General features: G+C 38.7%; 1 protein-coding gene across 1 annotated transcript in view; it reads left to right on the forward strand.

The window, feature by feature from the left end:
* The window catches only part of tnc (tenectin), a 110,521-nt gene that overhangs the window by 90,906 nt on the left and 2,905 nt on the right, over positions 1-16,710 (forward strand). The window contains exons 4-6 of the mRNA XM_089634892.1: positions 3,001-3,201; positions 3,509-3,772; positions 3,905-16,649. Of these exons, the coding sequence (XP_089491018.1) occupies positions 3,001-3,201; positions 3,509-3,772; positions 3,905-16,649 (13,210 nt within the window). The remainder of the gene's footprint in view (positions 1-3,000; positions 3,202-3,508; positions 3,773-3,904; positions 16,650-16,710) is intronic.

Below are 16,710 nucleotides of genomic sequence, written 5' to 3' on the forward strand. Positions count from 1 at the left end.
ACATATTAAATTATTAAGGCGATGCTTAATGCCAAATCACTATTTTGATTAATCTTTACAACAAATTGGTGTATATTATGAATACCAAAAAATATGCTTTAGATAAATTGAAGGTTTTCCTATCGCTTCGCTTGAGTAGAATAGAAAAAAATAATAAATTACTCAATAAAAAATATAAATTCAAACTACTAAAAAACAAAATTTTCAATAGAAATGTATGAACGCATAAAGGAAACAACTTTAAAAAATACAATATTATAGCTAAGATTATCTGTGAAAGTTTCACTTGATTAACTTTTTTGCTTTCTTATAAAATTATTTACAAAATAAATAAAAACCAGTTTTTAGCTTGAAATCGAACGTTTCTAGACTCCGTTTGTCAAGCGATTGTAATGCCTATTACCTACAATATAAGGTATACCAAGAATATACACATTTTTGGCTTGTAGCTTCTTCTTAAGCGGGTTTGGAATAAGCCGACGTAGCTTAATGGTTAGAGCAACTGACCGGCAATTAGAAGGCTGCGGGTTCCAATTCCGTGTGCGGCATTTATTATTTCTCTGGAAAATTTTTCAATTTGTATTGTGTTATTTCAGGCGAATAATTACTGCTTATAATAATTATTGGTTAATTATTTCTTTGTATTCAATTATACTACAAATTACAATTAGAATATGAAAATTCATATAAGGTGTATTTTTGTTAAGGTAGTTCAACTGCATTTTACATTTTTTGCGACTCATAATAAATCCTCGATTGAATCATAATTTGTTGCAGATTACGTTTACCAGTAATTGGAGAGCGAAGCATCGCGGTACGCCAACGCGACGTAATTCATCAAAATCAACGGATCTTCGCTCTATATATTATTTAGTGATAACATTAATTTTAACGTGCTTACATATAAATGAAACGTTTCCCACGGAGAGCAATACTTATAGCGCATCTAGCCATAACTGTTTTCAAAATCATACTTGAAATGAAGTAATAATTTAGTTGATTACGTGTATGAATATTATAGGCAGTTCATTGTTTCATTGTTATATCGCTCGGTATGCAAATGCAGAAAAGATGCAGCCTAGCGGAAAAAACCCGCACTAATGGATTGAAAATGGAACTTATAACGTGATGGTATTTTATTACGACCTATAAAGTTAATTTTAGCGAAATAATATAACAAACAATGGCGCTGACCTTTTAGCACTAGTGGATACGGAATGAAACAAAAGTTTTCGGTAGGTATATAAAAATTGTGTAACTGGAGAGTTGTTAAATAAGACTAATAACGGGGGTTTGCTCGACGCTCACATTTTAATTATTTCTGATGAACGTATTACTAAAATCTCAAACGTTTCTAGAGGGATCCCAACAGATGTAAGTTATTTATATTGAAGTTTTATATGTAGGTATTAAAATATTTTATGTAAAAAGGTTTGAATATTTTAACTATAAAATTAGCGCTGAGCACCAGATTTCAATTTTCTAGACGATGAACTAGTAACTTCCCGAGGAATCCCCCACGGAAAGATTGATTTTCTAGATCTGTTAGGGAAAAGTCGATTTTAGGTTCGTCCATTACGCCGGGCCACTCGCCGAATATTGTGTTTTCATGACTTCATTACTTATGTCGGTTAAGATTCCCACCTTATTTTAGAGATATGATAGGGCAAATTGAACCGCAGGTCTGTCCAATATACCAGAGCCGCGCGTCGCATATTTTTGTACACGGCTGCTTCACTTACGTCGTTAAGATTCTGACTTTATTTTAGGGTGTTGTCTTAAAATAATAGAATTTCAAAAGATTATAACGTATCTCTCGGGTATTAATTGTCAATCTATATTCGTATTCATTCAGATTTCATTATGAAATATTTGCTGTCGGGATATACTGATGTTTCCGGGAAAATAACAACCTTCAATTAGAACAATTTGCTATCGTTGATATCACTTCATAACTTGTCATTCTTGTCGGTATAAAAAATCACAAGAAATCTGCTCCAAAACTGATTTGTTCTAGTTCTATTTTAGCTTTTTTTGGAATTTACATAATTCTCGCTGTGATTGAAGATTTTTACTTAATTAAAGTTAGTTTTTTCATTGGACTTCCAGTAGTGTCTACTTTAGTTAGGAATACTTAACAAATTTGAATCAACGTAGTTGCTATTTTATAGAGTTTTAGAAACGGGAACAATGTTAGTAAATTTATGAGCTACTCGTACCTTCGAACAGTTTATAAAATTCGGATGAAATATAATACGGAAAAGTGTAGCAGAGGTCGCCGACAGATGAGAGGAGGGGACCAGGCTTAGATTGGATGAGAGCCGCATAGTGGTAAACCTGGACACAACAAAGGAGGGCTAGAAAAAGAATAATAATAAATCATATTTATGAAATCTGAGGAAAATTTATGGTGGTTAAAGATTCTGCAAAGTGAAAAATAACAAAATCAGATAAAGAGACCATTTGTTTTCCTGCTCAATTACATCATTGTTGCACTTACTGTCTTCCTGAAACGCGGCAATCAATAATAAGATCACACTGCTAAGATACTAGCCATTGGTAAACACGAAAAGGCGCCCGTGAACTTGGTGTAATCACACGGATGGAACAATGGAGTCGCGATACACTTCAGCGCGCAGAAGAAGGTCCCAGAAGTTGTCTTCCATACAAAGATCGTATCTCGTCCAGGCTGTTGTGAAGAGTTGATAATAAAGATGAGATTTAGTGAATATAGAATTTTTCTTTATCCTTTTGTCATCTCGTTTCTTTAACGAATTTATATAGTCCTCTTGTATCCCTGTTCAATTTTCTTACAATAACAATCGACATAATGACATAACACGCTGAGAGCCCAGTTGTTACTTCTCTATCCGTTACATGCGTAAGAGGAAGATGTTGCGATGAAAATATTTGCGGTATATAAAAATTTGAAAAACCACATTTTTCAACTTATAGAAAGCTTTCTGTTACTAATAACGTTTTTATATTTTTATCTTCCAGAAGCAGGATGTTACTACAACTTCCAGCATTACGGAGAGGGAGATAGAATAATGACGAACGAACCTTGCCTTAACTGTACCTGCCACAATAGAATGCTCATGTGCTACCTAAGGGTGTGTCCATTCACGAAACCCATCGGCCAGGACTGTACCGTGGAGAAGAGGGGAGACCAGTGTTGCCCCATCATTACCTGTCCAGATGGTAAGATCACCACTAAAAATGACCAATGCCCATTATTTTTAATTAACTTTTTTTCGCTTTGCGCTACTAAATTTAAAAGACCAGGGCCTTGATTCTCGACGAAGTCATTCCATTCGAATAACGAGTGGTTCCACCAACTCGTTGATCCCACTTAAGTATGAAAATTCGTCGAGACTCAAGAATAAGATCGTCGACCAATGTATGTATTCGACAGCGATTGCGATCTGCCTGGATCGGAAAATCGATATCCTGGTACTAAACCCTTTTTCAAAATTTTCCTTTGTTAATAAATTTTCCTTTTTCGCAGTTCCAGTTGATCTCGTGGATTCAACAACTGTTGGCACAGTGGCTTCGACTGAAGTTGGTCACCATGATACCTACGGATGCTCGATCGACGGCCGTTTCTACACAGATGGCGCCCAAGTCCCATCCAAGCCAAATAAGCCTTGCGAACTCTGCTACTGCATCAGGAATATGACTGCCTGCGTCATGCAAGAGTGTACCTTGCACGTAGAAGGATGCACACCCGTTTACCAGAGAGGAGTATGCTGTCCTGTGAGGTACTCGTGTGGTAAGTCCTATATAGTACACTACTTTTACAAATTACACATTATTAAGATTTTAATACAGATCAATAAATTCTAGTAAGATTACAATAATGTTTAATTGCATTGCCTATTTCATGTTATGTGTTCTATTTCAGATCACCCAGAAGAAGATGGACCATTGATGATTGACGACATGACAACGACAACAGTCAGACCAACGCCGGGATTCATCTTGACCACCACGCTTACCCCCGGATACACCATGGAATGCACACATCACGATGAAGTATTTGCTGATGGAGCCATGATTGCTACCGATAAAGCTTGTGAGCATTGCTATTGCATGAAGGGAGACATTGTATGCGCTGTTCAAGAGTGTGGAACTCCAATGGAAAACGAAGGCAAAAATTGTACTGCAATCGCACCAAAAGAAGGACAATGCTGTCCAGATAACTTTGTTTGCGAAGGAGAAGAAGCTCCGACTACTGTGCTTTCCGAAAGCGAAAGAGATAGCACAACTGAAGATATTAAAATTATTGAACAAGACCTAGAGACCTCTAAACCAGCGGTAGACGCTAGTCATGCAAATTCAGATAGCGACAAACACGCAACAAGCGAGGGCGTCAAACAAAAACCGGAAATAGAAACACCTAAACCAGATTTGGATGCTACTATCGTGTTTTCGGAATCTGAAAAAGATGCAACAACGGAGAGTTTGAAGCACGCACCGGAATTAGAAACAGATTTGGAGACAACTATTGCAGATTTCGATATTGACAAAGTCGCCACAACAGAAGGTTTCATCCACGAACAAGAATTAAGTGCAACTAAATCTGAAAAACATGTAACTACAAATCCGCATGTTGACAAAGATGCCACCACACAGGTTATCGAACATACATCTGAAGTCAAAACATCCAAACCAGAGTATGATGCCACTACTATTATTTCCGAATCTGACAAAGAAGCAACAACAGAGGGTTTGAAGCATGTTCCAGAAATAGAAAAAGAAGCAGATAAAACTATTGCAGATTTCGAAACTAACAAAGCGGCCACAACCGAGGGTTTCAAACACGTACCAGAATTAGATGCAACTACTGAGCACCCTGACAAAGCTGACGCAACTCCAGAAATAGAGGACACTAAACCTGAAATTGATTTTACTACTATTCTTTCCGAATCTAAAAAAGATACCACGACAGAGGGTTTCAAGCTTGAACAGGAAATAGATACATCTAACCCAGAACAAGAGGCCATAACTGAATATCCATATGAGGATCAGGAAACAGTAACCCAGGGTATAAAACACGAATTAGAAACAATTAAACCAGGTTTCGATGTTTCCACTCTACTTTCCGATACTGAAAAAGATTCCACTACAGAGGGTTTCAAACAGCAAGAGGAATTAGATTTATCTAAACCAGAACAAGTTGCCACAACTGTACATCCTTATGAAGATCAAGATTCCACAACTCAAGGTATCAAACACAAACCAGAATTAGAAACATCTAAACCAGAATTTGATCCAACTACTATACTTTCCGAAACTGACAAAGATGCCACTACAGAGGGTTTCAAACAGCAAGAGGAATTAGATTTATCTAAACCAGAACAAGTTGCCACAACTGTACATCCTTATGAAGATCAAGATTCCACAACTCAAGGTATCAAACACAAACCAGAATTAGAAACATCTAAACCAGAATTTGATCCAACTACTATACTTTCCGAAACTGACAAAGATGCCACGACAGAGGGTTCCAAACATCAAGAGGAATTAGATATATCTAAACCAGAACAAGTTGTCACAACTGTACATCCTTATGTAGATCAAGATGCCACAACGCAGGGTATCAAGCACAAACCAGAATTAGAAACATCAGGACCAGAGTTTGATGCTACTACTATTCTTTCCGATATTGACAAAGATGCCACAACAGAGGGTTTCAAACATGAACACGAATTAAAGGTAACCAAGCCTGAACAAGATGTGACCACTTTGTATCCGTATGCCATAACACAGGGTATCAAACAAGAACCAGAATTAGAAACATCTAAATCAGAGCTTGATGCTACCACCTTACTTTCAGAAACTGATAAGGATCTAACAACAGAGGGTTTTAAACATGAACATGAAATAAAGGCAACAAAGCCCGAACAAGATGTAACTACTTTGCATCCGTATGCTGACCATGATGCCACAACGCAGGTTATCAAACATAAACCAGAATTAGAAACGTTTGAACCAGAGTTTTATGCTACTACCGTAATTTCCGAATCTGACAAAGATATAACAACCGAGGGATTTAAACATGTACACGAAACAGAAACATCTAAACCAGTTTCAAATGCAACTAGTGTAGATTCCGAAACTGAAAAATCTGCAACAACTGAAGACTTCAAGCATATACCAGAAACAGAAACGTATAAACCAGATTCAGATGCAACTACTGTAGATACCGAAACTGACAAACCTGCAACTACAGAGGGTTTCACACACATACCCGAAGTAGAAGCATCTAAATCAGAATCGGATGCCACATCTAAACCTTTCTATGTTAACAGAGATGACGCAACAGAGAGTATCAAACATGAGTTTGAAATAGAGGTGACTAAATCAGACTTGGATGTTACTACTATTCTGCCGGAAAGTGTTAAATATGCGACAACACAGGGTATTAAACATGTACCAGAAACAGAAGAAAGCGCGCCATTTGGAGGTATAACTACTGTCGTTCCTGATGGTGAAAATGACTCCACAACACAGGTTATTAAGATTGAACAAAATTTGGATGTACTTAAACCAGATAATGTCCCAATCCAATCTACCGAAGAAGAGACAACTGTCACCGAAAGAATTTTGACCCAAACCACTCTGAGTTTAGTTGCAAATGAAGATATTTCTAAAACCACGGTTGTATTTAGAGACAACAAGGACAACAAGGGGGAAAACGAAGAACCGGAAGAAAATGTTTCCGGAAATGAGATTTCCGAACACACAGATAAGATAACTGAAAGTTCAATAGGAGAAATCGATTCTACCGAAAAACAACAGGATAACCAAACTTCCCTGAAAGATATACTATTGGTACCGTCAACAGAGGGTTATGGATCAGACCATATTAGTTATGACCAGAAAACGGATAATGCTGTTCCTGAAAAAGTGGATGAATTTACAGGAAAGCCGACTACAGAGCACGATTATGTTGAACCTGATTCTGCTACAGATGGGCATCTTATGACAACGTCACTTATCAAGGATAAAACAGATGCTGATTCTCACACTCCTCCGACAGAAACTGAAGACAAAACCGATGAAGAGGAAGAAATTACCCAGCAGGGAATTGCAGGACAAGGGAAAGAAAAAATACCATCAGTTAAAAAAGAAGATCACACAGTATCTGATTTGAGTGAAATAGAGATAACAACATCTTCTTTAATATCAGGTCAATCCATAACAAATGAAACAGATATTGAAACTACGAAACATCCCGATTACTTTGATCATCCGTACAAAACATCAAGTGAACCAACCGACGACTTTAATGATGTATTTGCACACACAGAAGCTTCTGAAATCAGTGGATCTACTTTATCTGATAATTTGAATACAAGATATACAAGTGAAGAAGATGCCGACAAGACTAGTGCCTCTTTGCCTGTTTCCGAAATTGTAAAAGATAAAACTGATGATTTGGAAAAACATGTTACACCCGTATTTGATGAGCATATTGATGAGGAGAGCAGTGGAGATGGTAATTTGGTTGATGAAGTTGGATCCGGTGAATCTACAACTGTTGAAAGTCTCGATTCTGAAGTTCACATTGGCGACAAAGATGTGGAATATGAAACTAAAAAACCCACTCCAGAAATAGCAAAGGCACAAAATGAAACAGAAATAACTACACAGTCTGTTGAAAAGGTGACGCATATTCCAAGTGTTATTGATGAGCATTCCGCTGAAAATGATTCATCGGAACAAGATGCCAGTCAGGAGATATCTACAGATCATCTTATTGATGACGAGATCACAACCACCGACGGAGATAAGGAAGCTGATATCGCATTACACTCAGACCTTGACGTAACGACGGCATCCATAACAACAGGTGTTGAACACAAAACAAATATTCCTGTCAAGATTTCATCTGAATCCGATCAAGAATTTACGACTACACATTCGGTTTCGAAATTCAAAACTGATAAACCGACATCCGAGAAAGAACCAGATGAAGAAGTTTTTGAAAGTACAACTAATTTACATGATACTGATAGTAAAGAATCCGAGAAAGATGTCGAATCATCAGGAGAAGAACATGTAACACCTTTAACTGACGATGGCCACGCCGCTGCAGAAGACATAACCGGCAAATATGATTCGATTGACAAGACAACTGAAAGTCATGAATTAGACCAGGAAACAAGATTACCTGAAATTTCTGAACCAGAATTAGAAAAGGAGATAAAGAAGCCCGAAGTTGAAAAAACAAGTATCGCTAAACCAGATGACAGAGATACTATTACCGAAATAAGCCAAAAAGCGCCCGAGAAAGGTTATTTGGCACCTGAAGAAGGTTATGAACATACCACCCTAGATAGCACAGATTTTTCGGATAGTGAACAACAGAAAATAGAAGACCATGATTTCCAACAAAAAACCACACTCCTACCAGAACGAGAATCAGACATCAAGGACTTACATGTGACAACACCCAGAGTAAAGGATGTAACCGATTCACAAACTATTCAACCCGAGATCACTCAAAAGCCATTACACTCCATCAACGAAGAAACAAGTGCAACAACTAAATTACCAGTTGAACATGAACTGGATCATACAGAAAAGATTGATACTGAAGATAAAATACATTTTGTTGAGCATGATATTACAACAATTTCATCAGACGAATATGATTCTTACTCTGAAATTCCGCATGTAACAAATCCCGAGGATATTGATGAAAACAAGGATGATGACAAAGAAGTAACTATTATACCCCACGACGATCACACATATTCACCAGATGAGAAAACATCTTTACCAGTTGAAGTGACAACTGAAGCTTCTGTAGAAAAAATTGAAGTTACCACTTTACGGTTATCTTCCGTAAAAGCAGAAGAAAGTCATTCAGAGGAACACAGCGTTTCGGAAGATGAAATAAAACATGGAACCACAACGGTATCTTCTCAAGAATCTGACTCTGCGAAGGTCCCTGAACAAATCACAACAGAAACACCAACTACAGTTATAGATATACAAGAAAACGAAATCGGCGAGGATCACCATAAGCAACCTATTGATGAGCCCCGAATTCCAGGCGAAGGAGACTGTTTAGTTGACGGCAAATCTTATAAAAACAAGGCTTTGATACCCACAGCAAATAAATGTCAGACAGCTTGCCAGTGCGTGAACAGCATTATTAAATGCGAACATGTTGTGTGTTCTCCGCCTCCTTCAAATATGGTTAACTGCCAACCAGTTTATCACGGAAAAGATACATGCTGCCCAATGTATACATGCGAGCATGAATCTGTTACGATCGAGTCAGATAACCAAATGTCTGAACACTCAACAACGTCAGTAGACCAATCAATTAAACATATCACAGAAAGTCCCGAAGAAGAAGATAAGATTCATGAGGATGGTGTGACTGAACAAATTGCTGTTACTTACAAACCAACTAAAGACTTTACAAGTGGTAATGAAAAGGGAACAACTCGGTTGCCAGTAGAGGAAAAAACAATTATTCCTTCTATTTATGTACCTGACTGCGGAACTGCAGGGTGCAAAATTCCTAGTGAAATATTCACAGAAAGATATGATGAAACAACTAAAATCCATGTCACTTCCGGGGAATATACTACTCTTCATACTATCACTGATACCAAGCAACAGGATGTTGATTCACAAACATTGAGACCAGTTTCCAGTGATTTAGAAACTGAAAGACCAAGTGTGCAGGATCAAACAACGTTAGTTTCTGAACCCGAAAAAGAAACAGAATATCAACAAACGGAGAAAAGTACTAACGAATACGACATTCAAAAGACAACTGTTGTGATTCCTTCCCAAGTGTCTGATAACCAAGATGAATCAACAGATGATGCTCTTAAAGAAAGCACAGAAGATAATGTCAGGGTTGAAATCGCGACAGCTACTCCCGAATACATTTCTGTAACCACAGCAGCAATTGAAAAAGAATCATCTACAGAAACACTTAAAATAGCTGATCATGAACAGGATCATTCCGAACAGACTCAAACAGATACAGAATTAACAACAACTACATCTGAGAAGGAGAAAATACCTGATACACATCAATTGGGGCATAGTGAAAATAACAAAGGTGATATTGATACGGATTCGGAAGAAAAAGTGCAAACAACTGAACTAGATACTTACGACAAAACTGAACAATCATTGAATGCAGAAACTACTAAGAAACCTGACACCTATGTAGATGACAGCCACAAATCCGAGGACAATGAAATTAGTTCAACACCAAATATCGTAAAAAGTGAAACATTATCACCCTCGATTGATGAAAATAAGATATTTGAAGATGATCACACAGAAAAAACCGCTGCGACGTACGCACCCGATCACACACAAAAAATCTTTGATCGTGTTGAAACAACTTTAACACCAACTGATGTTAGTGATGAAGACGATAATAAATCCCAAGAATCTACTACAAAAGTATCAACAGAGCAAATAACATACGTCCCTGTAATTGATTACACAACTGTCTCATCTGACGATGTTAATAGAATTGGTGTTTCAGTTCTTCCAACAGACTCTGTAGAAGAAATCTCACCCAAAAAACCAGACTCCTCTGTTGTAGGTGACTGCGGACATGCTGGGTGTCAAGTTGAAGCACAATACACACGTCTTCCTATTGATATAACTACAGTTGCTCCAGTATCGGGAGACTGTCAATCTGGTGACTGCCTGGATAAAACTAAATCTTCAGAAAAACCCAAAGAATCTGACTGCGGAGAAAACGGTTGCGAAGATGACGAACAAAATGCTATTGATGATGATCTGGATAAACCAGTATGTGGTCCTAATGGATGTGACTATGGCACAAAACACGATAAGATCGATTCGACAACTGAAATCCATGTAGGAGAAACACAAACAACAGCGCCATCATCTTCAAAACCGTCAGAAGAATCTTCAACAGAAGCTAAAGTAGACTGTGAAAACGGATTGTGTACAGGAAAGGAAGAGATACCTGACCACCACGATAGTGAAGCACACAAAGAAACTACCGTAACACCAGATCAATGCAGTGGAACGGGATGCGCTGATAAACCCATCAACGTTCCAGTTAAAACTAATGATGGTGAAGATGTACTTGATACAACTACACATGAAGATAAAGATTCTCAAACAGTAGAGCCAGAACAATCTACAACATATCGCGATGGCTGCAGCTCACCATCTTGTTTGGAAAAACCAAGTGGCTCAACTGAGTCACCGATAACATCCAAGATACCAACTAGCGAAGAAAAATGCTCCGGAGAAAACTGCGAACAAGCCAAATTGCCTAGCGGAGATAACAAATGCGCTGGAGATAACTGTGAGGAAACCAGGCTGCCAATTGGAGAAGAAAAATGCTCCGGAGATAATTGTAAGGAAGCCAACTTGCCATTTGGAGAAGAAAAATGCACTGGAGATAGCTGTGATGAAGCCGAATTGCCAATTGGTGAAGAAAAATGCACTGGGGAAAGTTGTTCAACGAATTCTGAGTTGGAAACAGGAACAAAACCGTCATTGGAAGACTCACAAATTGATGAAGAGCAAAAACTCGACGGTCATGGAATTACAAGTAAACCAGACCTTTCATCTGAAAAAGAGCCCCAGGGCACTGAAGTTCCAACACGGGAAACAACAGAAGCTGGTGATTTGGGTGACGATAAAATTACACTAAGACCAACTGTAGAAGAGAAGAGTACAGATAAAACAGTTGACAAGTCGACAACTGAGAGCTCAACTGAAATCCATCAAACTACAGTATATGCAATGGAACAACAAGAAACATTGTCCCCACAATCTCATACTGTTAAGACGGATTCAACAACCGTGAAAGCAGTCGGCGTTGACGAAAATGAATCTTCAATTACTGTGACAACAGAAATCTTTGAAGAGCATATAACACAGGCAAATGAAATTGAAAAAACCAAAAAACCCGTGGATGCCGATGTTTCAAGTGAAGATGACCAACATATTGAAGAACTGGATCACACTAAGAACCAAACGACAAAGACAACCATTGTATCAGACACCAAAACCTTTACCACACCATCGGTGACACAATCAGTCGGTGAACACGACTTCGCTGTAACTGATTCTGAACATGTTACTGATTCACATAAGCTTGTTGATCACCATGAAGTAGACGAGAAAGATAATCAAATCACAAAGGGAGATGATTCTACTCAAGTATCAGAACAATCATCTGAGCCAGCGCTCACAGGAAGACCTGATGTGCATGTTACAACAGCCTTCGAAGATCAAAATACTACAGGATATCCTGAAAGTATTGATGCCACAACATCAATCGATAAAACTGAGGAAAAAGAAACTACTGAACATAGTTCGGACAAAGAACAAACAACAGTTAGACCAGTAACAGACAAAATAAAGGTTAAAGATGTTAAACCTTTGACCGATGCTGATGTTGATAATGATTTTGCTACAGAGGCAGGAGTCGAACATTCTACACTCTTTGATGAAAACAAAGAAGATAAATTGGATATTGATCAAGTTAATTATGAAAAACTTATTCCAACAACAGTAAGTACACAAGAAGATGAAAAAACAACAGATAAACCCCTTGTAGATAAAATTGAAAATCCTATAACTGACGAAATTTCACATACAACAGTAGCAATCGGATTAAATAAAGACAAAGATATTTCTGACGAGATATCAACCGACAAATCCGAGGAAGACTACTCAATACGAACAACAGTTACAGAAAGTGAAATCACCAAGCCTACTACACATGCTCAAGAAAACAAAACTCCTGCCTTTGAAACAGCTCACGAAGAAGATGTAACAGCACGAGTTGATCAGACTGAAGATGGAGGAATTGTTAAAACTGAACTCAAAGATACACATACAACATCTGCAATTGATTTTACAGCATCTGAAACAGCCAAACCAACTATTTATATTGAAGATAGTGATGTTGTCCACACAACGGCACTCTATACGGATTATGACAACAATACCCCTATAGAACAAGAAATTGAACAAGAGTTGACACAATCTGAAACACCCAAACCAACTATTTATATTGAAGATAGTGATGTTGTTCACACAACGGCAGTCTATACGGATGATGATAACAGCACCCCCATAAAACAAGAAATTGAAACTGAAACAATGCACACAACTTTGAGTTCACATGATGATGATGTAAAGAAACCAGTAATCCCAATTGAAGACATGAAGCATGCTGAAACCACCTCAGTCGATGATTCAAATAAAGCAACCGAGCCAACAATTAACACTGAAGATATTGGCCAAACTACATTAATCCCTATATCAGAGGACAAGCACATCACAAAATTAGACGCTGACATTGAATTTACACCCACAACTGTGTTGCCAATCGAAGTCCGGGATAAAACTACTATACCATCTAAGTATGAAGAAGATCAGAAGACAGCTGAACCAAGCAAAGAAGGAGAAACTGCTCATACAACATCCCATGGTGAGCACGACGCTGAAAAGGTTACAGAATCTGTAACACAAGCTGAAATTGAACATCAAACTCAAAAATCTGAAAAGGATGAGGAGGCAGAGCCGACAGAATCAACTGAAAAAGATAAAATTTCGCAGATCACCAAATTACATGAGAGCGGGACTGAGAAATATACAACAGTTCCCATGGCAGAAGATGAGGAAGCAGTGACACATAAAGCAGATATTGAGAAACAGTCCGAAGAAGATACAGAAATCACAACCGTGAGTGCAGATATACCAAAATCTACGGAGGTACCCGAAAAAGAAAAGGGAGAGCAGACGCTAGAACAACATCCGACAACACGTATTCCTGTCGATGAAGAGGTTACCAAACTTGAAAAAGTTCCTCATGAAACCGATTTCACTAAGGGACAAGATATTGATCAAACAATTGACTTTGGAGAGGAAGACATGGATCACACTACCACAAGTGTAGACCAAATTAAAGTACAGGGACCATCTGACGAAGGTATTTACCCAGCAGTCAGTGGAGATGGCGAACAACCCGAGACTACTACTTCTGTTGGTGAAAATGTTGATATAAGGAAACCAACGGAAGAACAAATAACAACTATTAGTGGGGAGCATGTCACGACAGCGAAAATTCCAGTTCATCAACCTGAGGAAGCTCACACCGTTACTAGTCCAGAGAGAGATGAAAGTGAGAAACCAACCGGAAAACCCGAGGAAGATATTGCACACACAACCATCGTATTCGATAGTGATGAAGTGGAGAAGACAACCGAACAACTTGACCAAGAAGTATATCAGGCAACAGAAAAAAACAAAGTCAAGACACCATCCGAACAACTTGAAGAAGGTAATCTGCGTACAACAGTTATCCCAGGTGGTGATGAAACAAATGGACCAACTGATAAACCAGCATACGAAGAAGATCACACAACAGTCAGTTCAGAAAGTGATGAAAACAAGAAGCCAACAGAACAAACCGACAAGGATGTAATACAAACAACTCTCAGCTCAGAGAGTGATGAAATAAAGACGCCAACAGAACATTCCACAGAAGATAAACATACAACAGTTAGTTTAGAAAGTGATGAAACTAAGAAGCCAGAAGAACAAACCGACAAGGAAGTGGTGCCAACAACTGTAAGCTCAGAGAGTGGTGAATCAAAGAGACCAACAGAACAATTCGAAGAAGAAAAACACACCACAGTCAGTTCTGAGGATGATGAAGCAAGGAAACCAACAGAAAAACCAGAGGATTACGAATATCGTACCACAGTTAGCGCCGACCAGTATGAGGTCAAGGGGACAACGGAACACCCTGGTGATGAAGCGCACATAATAGTTCCTTCAGAGGGAGATGCAACAAAGAGCTCAACAGAAAAATCAAAGGATGATATTCCTACCACAGTAGACTCAGACAAATACGATCAAGATACGCCAACAGTACATCATGAAGATTCAGAACAGACAACAGTAACATTAGAGACTGATAAACCAGAGGATAATGTAGATCACACAACAATCACCTCAGATAGTGATGAAGTCAAACAGCCAACAGAAAAAACCGACAAAGATGTAGTTCAAACAACTGTCAGCTCAGAAAGAGATGAAATGAAGAGGCCAACAGAACATTCCGAAGATGATAAACACACAACAGTTAGTTCCAATGACGACAACAAATCAACAGAAAAACCCGGAGCAGATGACGCTCATACCACAATCAGTGCGGACAAATATGATGTCAAGAAGCCTACAGAATATGTCGAAGAAGAGGCATATACAACAGTCAGGTCAGTAATTGATGAATCAAACAGATCCACAGAACATCCTGAAGAATCAGTTCATTCAACAGTTGACGTGGAGAGTGATGAAGGAAAGAGGCCAACAGATCAACCAGAGCATGATGCAGATCATTCTACAATCACTTCAGAGAGAGATGAAGTAAAAGAACAAACCGACAAAGATGCAGATCAAACAACTGTCAGCTCGGTTATAGAAGACACAAAGCCAACAGAATATTTCGAAGATGATAAGTACGCAACGGTTAGTTCTGATGACGAAAACAAATCAACAGAAAAACCTGGAGTAGATTACGCCCATACCACAATCAAAACAGACAAACATGATGTCAAGAAGCCACATGTTGAAGAAGAGGCACACACTACAGTCAGGTCAGAAATTGATGAATCAAACAGGTCCACAGAACATCCAGAAAATTCAGTCCATACTTCAGTCGGCGTGGAGAGTGATGAAGGAAAGAAGCCAACAGATAAACCAGCTTTCGATCAAGACCATACAACAATCATTTCTGACAGTGATGAAGTCAAAAAGCCAACAGAACAAACTGACAAAGAAGAAGTGGAAGCAACTACAAGCTCAGAGAGTGATGAGACTCGGAAGCCATCAGAAGAATCCGTAGAAGATGAGAAGGACGAACATACACCACAGATATCTGAAAAGCAACCTGACACAGAAGCGACTACCGCTTCAGATGAATCAACACCTTTTAATAAATCTTCAGAATATCCTTTCATGTCCACAGTTACAGTCCACGATTACATAACCTCCAAAATGCCAATTGCAGCAGAAGTTACAACCGAAATATCATATCAGTCATCTAGTAAATATCCCGATACTGCAGTTGACCCTGGACTCGACCAAGCTGAAATTTCTTCAATTCCTAACCCTGACGAAGATGAAGATCACCAAGTGCCACAGTTACCTAACTTCCCTCCTTCTTACGGATCTTCCGGAAACGAGGAACCAGATTATGAAGGAGAAGACCAAGCATTCGGACCTGGTACCTGCAGATATGGAGGAAAGGTTTACGTATCTGCCCAACAAATACCAAGAGACGACCCATGCGATTTCTGCTTCTGCTTCAGAAGTGATATCATTTGCTTGCAACAGAGTTGTCCACCACCAATTCAGCACTGCCACGAGGAGCCAATCCAAGGATTCTGTTGTCCAAGATACGAATGTCCCGTGTCGATGGCTACAGTTATGAATGTAACTACAACCACAACCACCACCACAACAACTTTGCCACCTCACTTCCTATCCCATGCATACAAGGGAGCAGCTCAACGAAGAGGTTGCCAGATTAAGGGACAATCGTACCAGGTCGGAGAAACCATCAAACAAACATCTGGACCATGCTTACATTGCATGTAAGTATCTCTCATATCTAAAAAGAATTTCTAGATCCGGTTTGAATATAATATGTACCTA

Source organism: Hesperophylax consimilis, chromosome 8, assembly GCF_061612785.1.
Source record: "Hesperophylax consimilis isolate HC1 chromosome 8, BYU_Hcon_1.0, whole genome shotgun sequence".
Classification (NCBI taxonomy): Eukaryota; Metazoa; Arthropoda; class Insecta; order Trichoptera; family Limnephilidae; genus Hesperophylax; species Hesperophylax consimilis.